Here is an 18882-nt window from a genome sequence, read left to right on the forward strand (position 1 = left end):
TCATTATGTTAGCATGATCATACGTTGTAAAATTCCTTCTGAATTTGTAGCCCCCTTCCCCCCTTCAGACCACAAGAGGTTAAAGCTCTCACACTGACACCGGCAGGGTTGAAAGGTCAGCCTCAATGAATGGAGTCATGGGAGAAGAGCGAGTCATATCAGGACAGAAGCAGGCATCTGGCATGTCCGCTTGTTCAGCTTCAGGATCTGAGTTATGTGCTGCATAGACGATTTCCACTAAAGAATGTAGCAGACAGCTCACTTCTTAGCTTTACCGTCTTCTGACAAAGGGGTGTGTGGAGGAGCAAAATTGAAGAAGCAAGGGAAAAAAAGTACATCTTATCTGTTTTTTTAGGGTGCAGCACTGCTGGCACTGAATCATTCATTTTTTTAACGCTAATGAGGGCCTCTGGAAGACACTCTGGCTAATGGGCGAAATATGTGCGTGTGTGTATGCGTTTGTGTATACGTGCACAGTGCCCTAATGAGACATTAATTATGTCCTGTTCTGCAGTGAAAAGGAGAAAAAATCAATTGCATAACTAGGAGGAGAGTAGGAGGCATGAAGAAATGTTTTTGTGCAAACAGTCTGCTCTGTTGCAAAATAAACATTACAAAGGCAAAGTTTCAAGTGGCTCCAAAGTATTATTTGCCAATTATGCATTCAATTAGAAATATTTTTTTTTGCCTCTAGTAGTGTATATATTAGTTGTATACTGTACAGCTGTCCTCTGGCAGGATGCCTTGAGGAGAGAAAGAAACTGTTATCGGGAGGAAAGGAAACTTGTTGCACAGCTCTGGCACCGCTGCAGTAAAATGCTTTATTGCTTGCTCACCCACACCAATAGGCACTTACATAAGGCCTCCTGTTCTGCCTCTGTAGCATTTAGAGATGGCACAGTCAACTGTCTTCCCTCTCCCTTCTTCAACCAGTCCTTATGTCTCTCTACCACAGTCTTCATACCAGCCAGCAGCTGCTCTAAGGCGCTCCCTTCTGTCCACCTTTCTCGTCTTTCATCAGATCCCTCCCACGTTTCTTGATCTTTGAGAGAACTTTTATTACGCCCTTGATACATTTGTACTCTGTCTTTAAGTCATTGATAGACGCATTGAAGTGCCAAACAATTCCTCTTGGTGAACTCAGAGTTGACTTTGCAGCCAAATGTATAAAGCAGTCTCTGTAGTAACACTGTACTCATATACACATATTACTTTCAGCATGAACATTGGTACAATAGTATGTAGAGTATAAGACAAAGGTTGCTCCATGGTTAGAAGATTTCTTCGTGATAAATTGCCACCTTTTTCTGCTTTGTTTAATATCTCTGCCCCCCTATTTAATCTGTTTTATTTATTCCACACATCCTTTTTTCCGTTTCTCTTGGCCCTTTGCCCTCTTGCCCTTTGTTTGAGGGATGACTGGCTAAATCCTATTCAGATCCAGAGGAAGATGAAGCACTCTGGACAATGCAGTCTCTCTGGTGCCAAGAAAGATTATTCTGCACTTCTTAATATACTTTCAGTTGTAATCCATCCCTCATGTTGTTTTTTTCTTAAACACATGTCAGTAGCAGTCAGGTTTCTTGGTGTCTGTACTCATTTATCAGGAAGATGAATAAGAGCAAATTGATAACTGTGATATCAATAATGTTTATTTAATAAGATTTATTTATGTTTGATTTAATCTCACAATCCAGGGTTTGGTTTTTAGCTTTGAAAGTCTCTCAAATCTCCACTGTTTAGCGAGTTCAAAGCTTCAATTTAACACAGTCTGATTGTGTTATAATACATTGAACTGTAGATTATGAAAATAAAATAAAATATTTCCAGTTTCATTATGTCTCAATAAGGCAGGTTAATTCAACATAACAACTTGGGGGGAAAATTTTAATGTATTCTCTAATGCTCCTGTGAAACCTGATCCTGAGAATAATCCTATTTAAGTCAGCAGTAACCGTTTTCAAAATGTTCTGTAAGCTCGTAGTTTCCTTGGTTTGCTTTCTCCTACTCTCAAATATCCTCACACACACGACACAGACACACACAGACACACACACACACACACACACACACACACACACACACACACACACACAGTCTTGCGTAACCCTTTCATAAGTCATCCCAGGCCGCTGATGACAAGCAGTGAAATTCAGTCCAGACTGCAAACAGAGACGAGTCTGAGAAGCCTAACACTTTGTACTGTGCAGAGTTGAATGGCTTACAGCTGTTTGATTGTTTTTGTTTTTTAATTAGCGCCATGCATGTAGTGGAAAGTTTTCTCTTCTTTTACTCAGTGTGGAAACTTTTTTTCTTCTGAAGATTATACTTATATTATCAGTTTATTGGAATTCTGCTGTTAACTTGTTTTACATTTTCCATTACCGTATGTAAAAACCTTCTGGGCACCGGTTTTAGCTCAGTTGGTAGAGCAAGTGTCCAGCTCCGGTATATGCTATAGTCCATGACTCACTGACCGCAGGATTGATTCCCAATACTGACACTATTTAGTGCATGTCACCACCCACTCTCTCTCCCCACATTGCCTGTCTCTTTAAGGCTGTCCTGTCAAATGGCATACTTGGCAATCTGTAACGTGCCCAAGCATGTTTGACCCCTCAAAGTCCAGTTAGTTTGTCTAGTGCTTAAGCATGGTACACTTCCTTGGCCCTGGCCCATTTGGAAGAGGTGGGATTCTGCATGGTATGGACGCTCATGCACAAGCATGTGAGCATGACGTCGAGTCGATCAGATACATAATCAAAAGATCCAGGAGTGTAAGGGCTAGATCTGACTGCAAAGACTCAGTAAAGTCAGTAAAGTTGCAGTCATGTTTCTCTATGTTGTTCTCTGTTGTTAGAACAGAGAAATTTCACCGGACCGCTAGTCTATGGCCACTATTGACAGTTACCACCGGGGACTGGTGAGGGGGGGGGGGACAATCATGCTTTAGCACGGTATGTAAGTGTGCCCGTAGTTTAAGTTGTTGAGGAGAGATGTACTGAATTTCTGACACTTCAATTGATTTTGTGTTCACACGGTTAAGTAATATAACCATTGACCTTCCAAAATGTCTGCGCCTGTGAGGGATTTAGTGAATCAAAGCCTGAATTAAAAGCCCAGAGCACTATATAGATTAAATAGCCAATATACAGCTAGCAACAACTTTAATACATTTCAAAATCTACCTTGAATATGGTACAGTCCAACTTAAAAATAGCATGACACACCCAGGCTTGTAAAATCCAGTGTTCCCAGTTCCTCATAAGCTCCTAGTAACCCCCTTTGGAGTGTGTGTCCTTAACAATGTCAACATGTGTGTCCTTAACAATACAGCTGTGTGGGCTCACTGTGCTAGTGTAATGATTTATCCTTGTGCCTAAAAAAGTCTTGTGTTGTTAGACAATACATTTGATCAAGTAGCTCTGCAACTGAGCCCATGTGTGTGTGTATTTAATGCCCAAATTCCCTTTTCTCTCTCACCTCCTCACATTAAAACTCTCACACTTTTAATTCTGTATCCGTAGTGTTATAGTCAGGCTTCATTGAACAAGAAACATCTAATAATGCTGTTATCCTGTCACTTGCATTGGAGTTTATGCTATGCCCACAGATTCAGCTATCAATATTTAGCACATGTTCACAAAAATGTCTTTGCATCTCCATTTTCCGACTTCTCATATGCATGGCTTCATATAATGTACATATACAGTATATTGTGGATAAGCACAGAGGAGAGGAGAGGGAAGAGGTTGACAGCTTCTTGCTTTATGTGCACAATGTTTGTTTTTCCAAACATTAGCTTTGGGTCTGTGGTCTCCCTGCAGCTATAAACTTGTTTTAAAAGATAAAGCTAGATTTTCAACATAGCGTCTATCTTACGACATTCTAAACCTAAAAAATCCTGTTGTCTAACATCTACCAGAGTATCTACTGGTCCTCAAAAGGCTAAGGAGTAAGTTAAATTATGTAATAGGACGTCTGTAAAAGTTACTTAACTTTATTTCAGGCTTGAGAATTTTGAGCCTAAAAGTCTCTTTAAACAGGAGCAGTAACACACCCCTGGACTCTTTTGACAGCTGCCAAGATAACGTGGAGATTTCCGGCCTAGAGGGAAGTTAGAAAGTATCCCAGCTTAATGTTAGTGGTGGCGACTTCCAGCACCAACATCCGACTGCACAAAGCATTGAGTGTATGAGGCTGTCCAGTAACACTGATCGCTGCACCAGAAACTCTCTTGGCCTCTCCTGGCCATGTGGACACTGAGAGATTATCACAGTGGAGTTATTCTTAAGCCTTATTTATACTTCTGCGTCTAATCTATGCCATAGCATATGCCATAGGATTGCGTAGCCCTGGCCTGTACCTATGGATAAGATCCTGATGTGCACTGTTACTATGCAGGTGCTGTGATTGGACTGCTGGGTTGGATTTTATTTCCTGAATTTACAACATTTCTGGTATGGCCACCCTTTTTAAAATTCTGCAAAAGGAAGAATGCTAGATGTAGGGCTTGGCAACATGACTAAAAATGTTAGCACGATAACAAATTTCATATCAGTCTATGTCGATATCACATAAATGTCAACTCATTGTTTCTTTCAAATGTATGCTGATTTTTGCTTCTGAGTGAAAGTTTAAGAAGCAAGATGGTGGATTGTGGTGTAAGTAGGGCTGGGAGATATATCGAGTTTTTAAGATATATCGATATATTTTCAAACAAAATATAGGGAAAGACAATATCGTTTATATTGATATAATTTATGTTGCATTAAAATAATGTTAATGTTATGTTTGTTTATATTTATGTCATTCTTCATGTCCGTGTTGAGATTGTGCAGCGGACTATTAGTAAAACACATTTTGCGTTGGGCACATGTAGATTTGTCGTTTTAATACATTTCTGCTCAGTGTTTATCAGCTCCAACTTCAATATAAGATGCTCTGTTTCAGTTGCCATGACTTCCTGTTCATAAACAATCAGAAAATGTGACCGAATCGGACTGCCATCTAACGTATTTAGGCAGAGTAATGCAGAGCTAAGCAGACACACAAACACACATGTACTGCTAACAACGACATTGGTCACTACGGCGTACATTCAACAAAGAAGTATTACTCTTCTCTGATCAGCTGCATTTTCACCCACATCCAAAGATGAACATTTGCTAATTGTAAGTGTTGTTTGGCTGATATAAAATACATATTGGTGTATTTTTATCCCTTCAAGTTAGACATATTTTGCAAGGTTTGTGTTTGTGATTTATTCAGAAGGCAAGGCGGATCGCCAGTCTTTTGCCTTACCACACTTGCTTGTTTTTACACTGTGTTTTGTTTAATAATTACAACATGTGGAAAATGTGGAAAGATGGGACAGAGGGGACAGAGAGAATGAGAATAGAAAAAGCATATCAAGTTACTACTTCAAGTTACAAGTTACTACTTCATGAAGAGTCTTCTTTTACCTTGTACAATTAAAAAAAAATTAAAGTAGAAAGTCCGTGACTAAAAACATGCAAATTAATCTGGATTAATCAGAAATAATGTTTATATCTTCAGTTCAGTGTTTTTCCATCAATTCATCACTTTGAAACCAGAAACTAGAGCAAATTCCCTTTTAAACATTTTTACTTTAAGATTTAATTTAAAAACGGATGTCTTTTTTTCTGTACACATATGGTATGCATTATAGAATTGCAGGAAATGTACACGAGATGTTGGTTTGAGTGAAGGGGCTTTAATTGAGTGAAAACAATATTGTCCACTAAAGCTGTCAGATTAAGTCAGAGAACAAGGGGGGAGTTAAACGGGGATCTCTGCACCTATGTGAGTGTAGGGAGGGAGGCTAGGGAGTGTTACACATTTTATAGCTTGATAGGCCTGCTGAGCAGCTGTTTCTGTCTACGGTTTCACTTCAGCCCTCCTTAGGTCTGCTCCCTCACATTTGACCAGATTTACAAGAAAATGTAGACCAACGGGGACTTGAGGATGCGAGTGTTTTGTGAGTGAATGCAAGGTATGCTGTCATATGTTTGTATTTCTGAAGCTTGATGAGTTGTAAGCCTCTGATGCCTCATCAGCTTAGCATGGTGCTCCTGTCAGTATTACTCAAGCTGTTCTTAATCAATGATTAATAAAGATCTAGATCCTACATTATCTGAAAATGTATTGCATAACATTTAGAAACTTCATTAGATAGTTATTGAAGACTTTTGGAACAGGCGAGTAGGAAGCAAGATTTTTGACTAGATCACATGACCCTAACAGCAAAATGGAATTTCCTCAAATGCATGCAGATGGAGCTGTAAATGTGTTTCACTCATGCTAAAATGCTGCAATTTCTGCCATTAATACCCAAACACTATCTGCATTTATGTAACCTTCCTAAGTCAACAGTTTTAAGATTCTGTAATAATAAGTAAATCCGTCTGTGTGGTTGTGTGTGTCCTAGCTCTGAGAGTGAAGAGTCTTGGCTGTGGAGAGGCCTGACTGTTACAGAAAAACACTTGAGTCTCACAAGGCATGACTTTCAACGGGCCAGGGCTGTCTCTCTGTCTGTCTGTCTGTCTGTCTGTCTGTGCAGAGAGAGTCTGCCCTAATTTGACCATTGCCTGGGTTTTGCCCTGATAAAAAAAGACGTGCACAACTCACACAGGGAGTTCAACCAGTTGCATCCAACTGGCATGTATTCTCTTCCATTTTTGTGAAACATAGCCACCATATTTCAACATGTTTGTAAACTCTAAAGAACTAGCAGTCTGGAACAGGTTCAGGGTTTAATATCCTCTCAGACGTCTCATGGATGAGCAGCTCTCCTCCTCACCACAGCTGTCTTTAGGTAAACGTTCAGTTTTATCCTCATGATCTCTTTAGAGTTTCCATGATGTGCTTTAACTGCCTCTATTCATCTCATAAATTATCCCATGTCTGCCATTGCATGGTTGATAATGGGGCCATTTTCCTTTTTTATCCCCAAGTGTGTCAGAGCCTCCTCCTGTAGGATGTGGAAACACTGATAATATGAGTAAAGTGACGGACTTTAACAGGCACAGAGTATCCACTGAGAGATCTACATTTTTTGCTGTATTAGTCAGAATTAAGTCTGAAGAGGCCAGTGGGGGCCAAGGATGGGGTGATTCACCACGACTATTCAGCAACTAAGGGACAGAGCTAGTTCATGAAATGAAAAATCATGAAGGCAAACTGACACCAACCAAGAAATTGTAAAACACAAAAAAGAACCTGTTGTAAAAATGTTTAGTATCTGTGTATTATTATTATTATATTACACAAAAATACATTTATGCTTTCAATATTTTATTATTATTTATTTTTGACTTACTGCTAGAGTCAGTCACACCAAGCTATGGTTAAAAACATGCTTGTACCCTTTTATTTCTACTCCCTTTTGTAGACAGGGAAACACAGATAAAACAATTTAAGGGTTTGAAAGATCCACTGAATGCCTTTTCTTTTTGGGCCTTTTTGACTTTATTGGACAGGAGAGCTGAAGAGAGACAGGAAATGTTGGGATGAGAGCGTGAGGGCATGCAGCAAAGGGCAGAGGTCAGATTCGAACCCACAGCTGCTGTGACGAGGACTATAGCCTCTGCGCTAGGCTAACACAACTCTTTTCAGCTTTTTTACTACATAAAAAGACACATAAGGACTAAAGGTTTTGTCTCTCTCTCATACTCCTTCACAATTAAAACACAAGTAAAGGCATTATAAATATTTACTTTAACTTCATACCGACATGTCACTGTGACATGTCTCATCACACTCCCCCAAAATCTGCAGCCTCCTCTCTCTAAGTTTTTCTGTTAGAGGCTCTTTTATGTTACGAGATCCAGCTCTCTCACTTTCTCTTTCTAGAAAAAAGGATACTGATCAGTTTGTTTTACTGACTGAAGTCTTTGTCAGCAGCTGCCCGGCAGATATTTGGCTTCATGGGAATAAGTACAGCAGAGTGGTGTATGAACAGCATTGGTTTGCTTTCGCAAAACACAGGAAACTAGGCAAAGGCCTGCTCTGGCTTGTGATGGCAGAAGGGCAAATCTTGAGAACTGGAGTGAGAGGGAGTGGGGAGTGAAGAATGAGGAACAAAATAAGAGTATGATCACTGCAGAAAGAGGACTGACTGCTATTTACACGTTCTACGCCATTTTGATTTGAGAGATTTCTGTGATTTCTTTGACTCCTTTCTTTTATTTTCTTGATATGTTTTACATTGCAAATCAAGGTCTATTCGTTGCTATTCTTTGACTTGGTCCCCAGCTTCTCCTCCCTTCTCTTAGTCAAGTCAGAGGGAGGCAGACTTGGTTACACAAAGACTGAACTCCTCTTACTTAATTTGCTCTGGTTTCCTTTTACATCCACAGAACAAACAGCGAGGCAGCCAGATTGTTGTCGAGGCTCAGGAGATGACTTGTCTTTGTGATTTCGGAGAAGCAAAAGTTCAGTCTAGCCCAGAGTGATTTGGATTATTGAGGTCTATGAAAATAGAGTTTGAACGGATGTCGGACAGGAATAAAAGTGCTTTTTCAGAGAGAATGAAAAAACAAACAAGTAACTTTGGGGTTGTCTCCGCTGGCACACTACTTCAACTCGTGACTCAAATGAAAAACGACAAGCATTTTGATAAGCAGTGTTTCAGGCAGAGGAGTCTATCTTGTTTGCTTCCTCTTGCAGAAGAGGGTAAAAAAAGGCCACCAGTATTCAGGAGAGACTGCACCGCATTCCCCTAGCAACAAGATTGTTATTGGAGGGGACTGACAGAAGTTGAGGGACGTTGCTATAGCTACAAGTTAATCTTGTTGTGTGGCCTGAAGCAACAGTGGGGCAATAACGTGTGGTTCAGCTGGTGGTTTGCAACTTTTTCTCTGAGACATGAACATTAGAGTTGTTGTATATTAGCATAACATATGGAGATTTCTCCATTTACAGATTACCCATATTGTCATACAGTCTTGTTTAAAGGGATACTTCCCCCGTTGAAACATGAATCTGTATTGACATTGGGTCATATATGTAGTAGAAATGTGAAATAAATTTTGAAGTTGGTGCCTTCTTGGCCGAGAAAAGGCAGAAAGTGTCTTTTTGGCTTATGTGGATGAAAGACACCAAATCCCAGAATGCACAGCACCACAGGCCACTCCCATTAAGGTCAGGTTTACAGACATATTTACTTCAACACATAAGGCCGTTTCCTCAACTGATTCCGAGATTTCTTCCAAAAGGAATTGGTATCTTGGAAATTCCTGGCAGAAAACAGACTCTACGTCTGTGTCCACAGGCAAACAGTGAGAGCACCGACACTACCAGTCCATAGAGCCTCTTAGCTTCCAAGCAATATGGCGGACGTTAAGTTTCGATTCTGGGAGTGAGTTCCCACCCACTGATCTGTGATTGGTCTGTAGCTTCAGTGGTCGAAAATATGACGAACTAGCGTTGTAGTTTCACCTCACTAACCAACAGCTTCCAGTGACGCAAAATGACGATTTTTGCATCATCGGAAGCTCCTTTTCAGATTTAGAAATACGAAGATTTCCCATCTCAGGGGAAAATGAGGGCGGGACGCACGACCATTCAAAAATACTATCAAGTTTCTAATGATACAAAGCTTAATGCAAATGGGTGAAGTATACCTGTTAATATGGAATGAAGAAATTAAGAACCACAGTGGGGTAGAGTGAGTAGAAAAAGTAAAATAAGGCCTTACTCTATTCAACTTGTTAAGGACTTGCTGAAGGATTTTACCTTCACCTTTCTAATATGTTAAGATTGGGTTTCGACGTCACTCCATACTTGTGTGAGCCTCATTTTGCAAAAGTAATGTGCCACAATATTTCAATCATGCTGTTTCCACAAGAGGCTGGCATGGAATGCAAGCAAGGTTGTGCGTCAAGATCAACTCTGTCATCAGGTAGTTAATTGCTTGTGCTGTGTCAACATTTTCTCTCTGAGGATTGTGTGTTTCTAACAAGACTCTGATCTTCAGGGAGGATATCCACACAGGTTGCTACACATGAATCAACCCCTTTGCTCTTTAAAGTGTTGTGTGTGTGTGTGTGTGTGTATGATCCTGTTTTTGTAGTTTAATATAAGGGCTCATACAAGAAGTCAGATACTACAGAGGGAATCATACCTTTTGCTTCATGTCTGTCCTCTATTATTTTGTCAGGACAAAGCTATCCATTGTTTTTTGCGTTGGCCTAAGGCTACAGATTGCATTTGAGGATCAAGAGACAGAGAGAGAGGGCTTTTTGTCCCTGCACTGAATAGCCATTACATTCACATCCCACATTAAAGAGACACAGCTCCTGCCTAACAGCCTCTCCCTCTACAGGGGGTTCAGAGCCTGGGGATTTACGTAAGGGGCAACATGTGTACAGACTGCGCTATCATGGCTGAATAAAGAAGACGCTTAGCCACATTTATAGAAATATATATGTTGTTTTTTGGTCTATTTAGAGAACATGCTGCCATAAAGAAATTACAGAAATGACTGTTTACTGCCAATCATGACTGAGAGTGAGACGACAGGCATTACGTAATCCAGTCGAGTCAAGGCAGGATGATAGGATGGAGGGATTGCAGGATGGAGAGCAGTGGTGGGTGTTCTATTAATAGAGTGTATATGGATGGGGCAGCTGTGGGGGTTGCACAGCGGGGAATACATCATCAACACCAGCCTGGTCTGTAAACAGCCTCAGTTGTCACTTTGCTATCTCATTAGACATGATATACCAGTTTAACTACAACATACCGTTTCTTTATATTTGTGCAGTATTAAGTCACTTTTTCAAAATTCTTCATCTACATCTACATGGATGATTTCTTATGCTTAAGGATAACACACAGGTTAATCTAGACAAACAGTGCATAGTCTAAATTCCCTTCAGAGCCAGATCAGGATCCCTTGAGCTTCAAACAAGCTTGAAGAGTAAGGAGAGATGGATGCTTATCAGAACACCATACACTATGGTTGACAATGCTCTTGTGGTTTTGTGGTTTCCATCAGTTTCTCTGTCAGCCTCCTTCACACTCGCTCCCTCTGTAAGGAGGAGTGTTTCAAACATATGTTTTGGAGATGAATAACTGAAAAGCTTTGCCTCAGGGAAAAAAACATCACTCTTATTTTTGGCGTGCATATCTTTACTGCGGTGCAAATTTGCATCTGTTTATGTGTGAGAGAAATAAAGAGAAGAACAGCCAGGAAAAAAAGCAATATAATAACAACATCAGTGTGTACTTAATGTGTTCCGAACTTGAGCCGAAGTAGTGTTTGAAAATTACATTTTTTTACATGTGTTTGGGTGACGGCTTTTTTAAAAACTCTTAATTGCCAAGTTCACACACCAGTCAGGCCAATCGGAGGCTGTATGCATACACATACCAGTGTTTCCCCTACGTTTACAGCATTGGGGGGGTGTGGACAAGCCGACATGCCGAGACGACGACACAAACACTTGAAGGAATCTTGGTGTTCATGCGTTACTTTTAATGACAGCTGTCCTTTTCTATCGGAAAGGTATCCTTAAATGACTTCTTTCCCTGATATCCGACTCTATCCACTATCCCATCTCTACAATAAAGGCACAAAAAGCCCAAAAATAAATCTTTAAAAAAAAAAAAAAAAATTGGGCTGCCCCCCCAATATAATGGTAGGGGAAACACTGCATACAGTACATACAGACACACAAACACATCCGGATGCCTTTTTTGGTGATAATGAAGATCATGTACTATTTAAAGCAACTAGCATTGGGCCTGAAAGGGAGATCAGAGAGTTTTGTTGGCGGTGTACAACAACAGACAAAACTAGACCTACTGTACCATACCAAACTCTATTTTGAGTCATCCGGATAAAAATTTGATAAGCTTTGTGGTCAGCCAACTCAAAAACAATGAAATCCACTGATACTGCCCAGCCAGCCCCTTCCACTCTGTCTTCCTCTTGACCTTTAAAAGCTGGTTTCTTCCAAGTACTCTGTAAAACGCTGTATTTTTCCTCGTAAACGAGATAGAATGTTTGTGGGTTGTCAATGGCTTAACTTGCTATTGAGTTTTTTGAGAATGATACAGTGATGAGCCCTGTGTGTTGTAGACTTCGAAGATTGCTATAAAATGTTCATAGTTTGTTCGTTCACAGTCAGAAAACGCTGTGTAATACTTGTGTTCTGCTAAACTGAGACATTGCTTTGCCAAACAGGTGCGAAACACATGCAGGGTGGGGGAGAGATCAGATTAGCTTGTGCAGAAAAATTCCACTCAAGAAGGTCTATACAGCGCAGATAAACACAACAAATTGATGTGGGGTTTGGGGGATGCTGATGTGTTTTCTACCGGTTGTTGTGTGCATTTTGGCAAATGGATTGGCCCTCAAACGAGTGGTGTGTAGGATAAAGTGGCATCTAGCTGTGAGTCAAACCAACCTCCCCCTTCCACATACAGACACACACACACACACACACACACACACACACACACACACACACACACACACACACACACACACACACACACACACACACACACACACACACACACACACACACACACACCACCACCACCACCACCAACAGCATTTCCCCCCAACCCTTTCCAATTGTGTTGGAGTCCCTACCATAGTTACAAAACTTGGTATAGCCTTATTTAGAGTTTGTCCATTCTGGGCCACCTTAGCGACTACAGCTAGTGTTGGCTAACCATTTTATAAAGCAGCAACATGGCATTGAAACATGGCAAAATTAATGGGAGAAAGATCCCCGTCAGTGGATTTAGTACTCCTTCTAAGTTTTAAGGTAATGGGGACATTTTTTTAAAGTGATTATAGCAAAAGATCCTTCCTTTAAATCTGACTTACTAGTCTTTTAAATTGTATTTTTCCAAGTCCAATGTGTGCTTTAAACATAGGCAGATTGTAACTGATAACTGGAGTAAAAGTGCTGTGATAAATATAGAGGGAAGGCCCAGTCGTCTCCCCAACAACAGCAGAGAAACCCACTGTAGTGGAGGATCAGGGTGGGTTAGGTTGGGGTGGGGTGGTTCCAACATGGCTCTTTCACTATTTGCAGTATCAAAGTCCAAACACCCCTGGTATGAGTTAGTGTGGAAATTTACTGTTTTGAGTGTTCTGCCATCTTTAGCCAACTGATAAAAAGTTAATCTTGAGAACCAGACTGGCACAATGTTCAGCATGCTTGCATTATAATGTTTGATTATAAACAAAACAGAATCTCTATTTGTTAGTGGTAAGTGACACAGATATAACATGCAAGGAGACATGTTATTCTCCCCCTTTTGCACCTCAAACTTGTTGTTGCTTCTTATGCCTGTGCTTAAAGTGGTAGACTCTCTCTCTTTCTTTTTCTTACTCTATATCTGTGTGTTTCACTGCCTGGCTTGTTGACTCTAGCCGGTCTATGCGTTGTGCTGCTGCCAGAGGGGGTGGTTCTTGGCCCAGCCAAAGCCAATACAGGGAGGGAAAGAGGGGAAGAGTTTGTGTAGTTTGAGAGTTTTGTGTGCGGTTGTGAGAGAGTGCGTGTATTGTTGTGTTTTTGCATGAGTTAAAGTGTGCCAAATGCTCCCACCATAGGTATGGATAAAGGTACAGTAAAAGGGGTTCAGACCTCCCCATTAAGACGCATGAAAATTGACAGCTCACTCTTTGAAGTGTCGTTACACAACATTAAAATACCTCTGTTACCACAAAGTGTGTGGATGTGCCTACACATGTTCATCAGCGTACGGGGGAGGAATTTTATGTTTATCATGTCATCATTAAATTTACAGCCATCACCATATATGTACCGCATGGACTGAGAGGTTCCTGTAAACATCCAGATTTGGATACTTATAAAAACCACAAACACCAAAAACACCCACTCCTCCAAACACACGAATACGCATATAGCTACACCACACACAGCCCATATTGTTGACAGCAATCTCTGCTCTCCAATCAACGTCTTCTGGGCACTAAATAAAGATTTCCCCTATTTAACTCATTCCAAAATAAAGCCTCTCACGGGACGATGCAGACAGATTTACTGTTGCGTCAGAGCAGTCGCTCTTAAGTCCTGTCCTCTTGTGTACGGGAGTTTAACAACTCCGTAGTATTTTCACAGACAGGCGAGAAAGTTACAGAAAGAGAACTTAAATGTGTAATTTAATATTGTTCAACAGAGTAAGCAATGAAAAGGAATGGTGTGGCTGCTATCTGTAGCAGTTCCTTTTATGATGGTAGTATGTGGCAGTCATATCCAAGACAGTCTGACTAACTAGCAGCACCATGGGCAGCATGCAAAATAGTTTTTTCTGCAGTGGTGACACAAAAAAGGCGACTAAATCATGTCATTTGTGTTGTTTATTGGGTGACACACACACACACACACACACACACACACACACACACAGAGACACACACGCAAACACTTGCACCAGATGTAATGAAACTGCTGTGGGGTATCTTGGTTCTGCCGGGAAGTGGAGGAAGGAAAAATCTCAATGTCAGGAAATCACAGTGGGTTGGGGGTGGAGAGTTAATAATAATGGGGTCTGGTGTGTCTTGGTATTCCATGGTGTGTGTGTGTGTGTGTGTGTGTTTGGAGAGAGAGCGAGAGAGAGAGAGAGAGAGTAAAAAGGATATCAATGTTTGAATTAGCTCTGGAATCAACTAGCTGTCAGTTGCTGTTTGTGTTTTTCTAATCTGTTAAGACACAACCACAGACTATACAAAGACTATAAACACACCTACACACACACACACACACACACACACACACACACACACACACACACACACACACACACACACTCACACACACACAGACACACAACAACGCAAAGCAGACATGCATGACTTTCAGTGGTGTGCCTTAAGTATACCACTTTAGGCAAGCCCACTAAGATTCTACCAGGTCTCAAAACTCACATTTTATAAAACTGAATGCACCGTTTCTTGAACTCCACAGTCATACTGAAAATAAGTCGTCCACATTGGCAAAAACAGTGCAGAAATGTTTTTAAGGAAGAGAAAGAGGCCCATAAATCATGAGCGTGTCCCTTGTTGGCCCTGTTTAGCGCTGAAAATGACTGAAACAGGACACGACTAATCTTGTTATCTTGTTATCTCTTTATCTCTCGTCCAGACTGTGTTTTTTTGTGTGTATTCATATGTATGTGTATGTTGTGGACATGTATATTATCTGCCGATCCTCTGGCTATGTATTCTGTTTCAGCTGTGGTGTTTATATTATTGTTTTTTGCATACAGTGAATCGCTCCATGCAGTTTTCTTTAATTGTAAAAAACTGTTTTGCCAAATGCCTGCTTTGTTTTTATGCAAAAACATTCAAACACAGATCCAGAAGGTTTTGAGAAAAATAAACTGACTTTTGTAAGACGATCACTGTGAAGGGTTCAGACTGTCATCTATAGTTTTCTATATATATCTATTACATTCCTCTACACATTCTCTTCAGTGTAGGAGCTTAGACAGTTTCTTGCTTTTTTTTCTGCCATAAGAAAAATGTTGTTGTTGTTTTGTTTTTTTTAAATCTTGCCAATTTGAACCTTTGTTTTAGTTTACGTGATGCAGATGCACTTATCCTTGCAGATTTATATTTACTTTTCGATTTTCCTTTGTATGTGCTTCAGAGTGAAGAGAGAAGTTTTTGCGTTGAGTTTGAGTAAGTGTACTGAGACCCAGTGGATCTCTGCCAGAGCTTAGGGCTTGGCTGAGAGAACAACTCAAACCAGTTTACTCTGGTTGTGTAGTGGAGAAGTCTGGGGGCGGGACACAGATCTCTTAAAGCGGCAGACCATGTGGATATGTGCCTCTGTGTATCTCTGAGTCTCTGTCTGTTTTGAGTTAGTCCATCTTTGTCAGTGTATGTGCTCATATATGAATATTATACAACATTTGGATCACCTCATGGCATAGGCTCTGACAGACAACTTTTCCAGGATTTTACATTATGTGTGCATCAATGTGTGTTTGCAAGTGTGCAAAAGTGTGTGGGCGAATGTTGGCCTTGAATCATTTTCCTTGCATTTTGTTTTTAAGGGCAGCAAGAACAGAGGTGAAGAGTGCAAAGGCAACAGAATAAGTATGAAGTACAGAGGTGTGTGCTTGGTTGACAAATGTTGTTGCTTTTTAATTGTTGCTGCTTGGTCACCTGTTTATTAGAATGCCGGATGCCAAAGCACTCACTGGGCTCACTATGAACGTGTTTGCGTGTATGTATTTGCTTCTAGTTCCTGTGGGCAGTATTAATAAAGTTTAAGCTGAGGGTGGACTGCTCAGCATGGGGTGCACAGAGCAGGAAGGGAAGAACAAGCATCTCTCTCTCTTCCCCCTCTTAGCAAGGTTGCACAAGCTGTGCAAAAACACACCGCAAAACCCTTTCACTCTAGAAGTTCCATTACATCTTCATGAACACACACATGCACATAAGCATAGACACACACCAACAGCAAGTTACCAACAATGTATTGTGCATATGATGATGTATTATTTTGTTCCCGAGCCACTTCTTTTGTTGGCTACATTGTTGCATCATCTAAACTGCAAAGTACATATTTTTGGTTGCTACAGTGATTTATCGTTTTCTTTTTCTGGGGACAAGTTTTTTATTTCAGAAAATGTTTCTTTTACCAAGAATGTCTGACGGTCACGTTTGATTTGCTTTACGCAGGCTGGTAAATATAAACTTCTGTGTTTTGCAGGAAGCCCTCAGGTCATGCTGATAAGGAGGTGATGGCTGCCACCGTCCTAACCTCACTGTCCACATCCCCTTTGGTGCTCAACCCTTCTTCTGCACCCACAGGTACCACCACTGCCAGCTGCATTCTACCTTTTAATATACCTGCAATTGGATCAAATACAGACTCATCCATTGATCTGAACAATCAAAGCCCCTCTGAATATACTAGATCAACATCTATGCATCGAACAGAAGAGTCTAAAAGTTTTACTTCGCTCTATTCCCATATCTTTGTATACATGCTTACCCAAGCCCTACCCAACTGCTAACAGCTCAGCCTTGACCCTGTCATCACAGCTACATTCCCTGTTTTCACTACTCTAGCCATCACCATGCCAACACTGCCAGACGGTCAAAGTCCCACTTATTAATTTTTTTCCCAAACCAAGGCTACTATTGTTGCTCTCAGTAATGATAACAAGAATCCACTATCACCACTATCACCCTGTTTGACACTCATCTTACATAATGGCATAGTAGAAAGAAATCTATAGCAACACACATTTTATTTAGATCTTAGATCAGCAGTCAGAAGTCTTTAGATCTTGACGGAGGACGCTGTGGGTTTGGGAGGAGCTTAGCTTGATAAAGAGTATACTCTACACACAGTGTTACAAGAAAAGGGATTTTGATTTATATTTTATTCATCACAGTTTGGTCAAAGCTCATAAAAATGTCTCTACCTGAATAAAGTAGGGAGTTTTTGTTAGATGATGGAGTCCAGCTCACCTCCCCCTAAACCCCTTACTCTGCTTGCTTTAAGATTAAAATCATCAATTATTTTGTATGATTAATGTAGCTTGATTTTCAATATTTTTTGTGATGGTACACAATTTCCTATATTGTATCTTTTAGAAGATGAAACAGGGCTGACCATACTTTGTTTTTCTCTTTTATGGGTGAAGCATGGCCCACTGCAGAGCTGAAGTAATTCTGTAAAATAGCACAGTAATCCTAACAAATTGATCCATGCTAAATGTCATATGACCTGGGATTCACCCTCTGACATTTCTCTAACCCTCACCCTATAGGAGACAGTTATAGGTTGGTATACTATAATCTCTAACATACATGATATTAGGCTTTGCTCCATGTTAGGGTTTCATTTTTATTTCTTACTATGTTTTGCCACATTAAAGGTCCGATCAAGCCGTTGCGATTATTGAGTCTTATAGGTTAAGCATCATTGGATTGGTCAAAAGGCCGAAATGTAGAGAAGGGGTTTGACGGCTAAGACTTGGAGAGAAAAAATATAGTACCTTGTTCAGGAAATTAAAGTTGTGTTTGGCTTAAGGCTCAGCCCTCAGTATAACCAAATGAAAATGTTAGGACAGTAAAGTATCTACTCCAGATATGATATTAAAGATATTAGAAAAAGTTAATGTAACAAACAGGCTGTCATGGTTTAGGGCTTTTGAAAGGTTTTACATTTTCATTTTCCTAACAGAGTGAGGATTTGGGTCAGGATTGTTATTCATACTGTCCCCACGTTATGTTGCCAATTTTGTTTGTATCTCTTGCCTTGTACAGTAGTACACAATATCACTCGTCTTAGCATTCTTTTTTGCCATTCTATTATGTCTTGCTATAAATCAGAAGTTAAAATTTTGATGAAAACAATAGCATTTCATACCTTTTTACTCTTTCTTTTACTGTGAATTCTTGTATCTGCAGTTCCAGAGCCAGCCAGCAGGGCCTGGAAGGAGATGCTGTCAGCCAGCTACAGCAGTTCAACTAGTGGCAACTGGAGCTGGGATGCCAGCGACCAGTCAGTGCCCTCCACGCCGTCCCCACCTCTTTCCAACGATGCCAACAAGAACTTCCTTCTTTCGTCCCAGTGTGATGATGTCAGTGAGGATGTGACAGAGAGCACGCATTTCATGTTTGAGGACCCCATACCTCGGAAGCGAAAGGTAGAGAAGCGATAAGAGTTCATGTGCTTAACATAATGAGGTCAGTTGTATATTTAACTGACAGATTGTCATATAAGAAAGCTAATTTGGGTTAGCTCCTTTTTATTGTACATTCAACATGCTATTGGTCAAATGAAGAAAACAATATTTAATCTATAACTTTAAGACACATTATCAACTTTGCAATAAGACAAACAT

General features: G+C 40.4%; 1 protein-coding gene across 1 annotated transcript in view; it reads left to right on the forward strand.

The window, feature by feature from the left end:
• slc2a4rg (SLC2A4 regulator) overlaps window positions 1–18882 on the forward strand; it is a 37251-nt gene that overhangs the window by 5195 nt on the left and 13174 nt on the right. The window contains exons 3-4 of the mRNA XM_061057153.1: window positions 16734–16834; window positions 18446–18684. Of these exons, the coding sequence (XP_060913136.1) occupies window positions 16734–16834; window positions 18446–18684 (340 nt within the window). The remainder of the gene's footprint in view (window positions 1–16733; window positions 16835–18445; window positions 18685–18882) is intronic.

The sequence above is a fragment of the Labrus mixtus genome, chromosome 15, assembly GCF_963584025.1.
Source record: "Labrus mixtus chromosome 15, fLabMix1.1, whole genome shotgun sequence".
Lineage (NCBI taxonomy): Eukaryota > Metazoa > Chordata > Actinopteri > Labriformes > Labridae > Labrus > Labrus mixtus.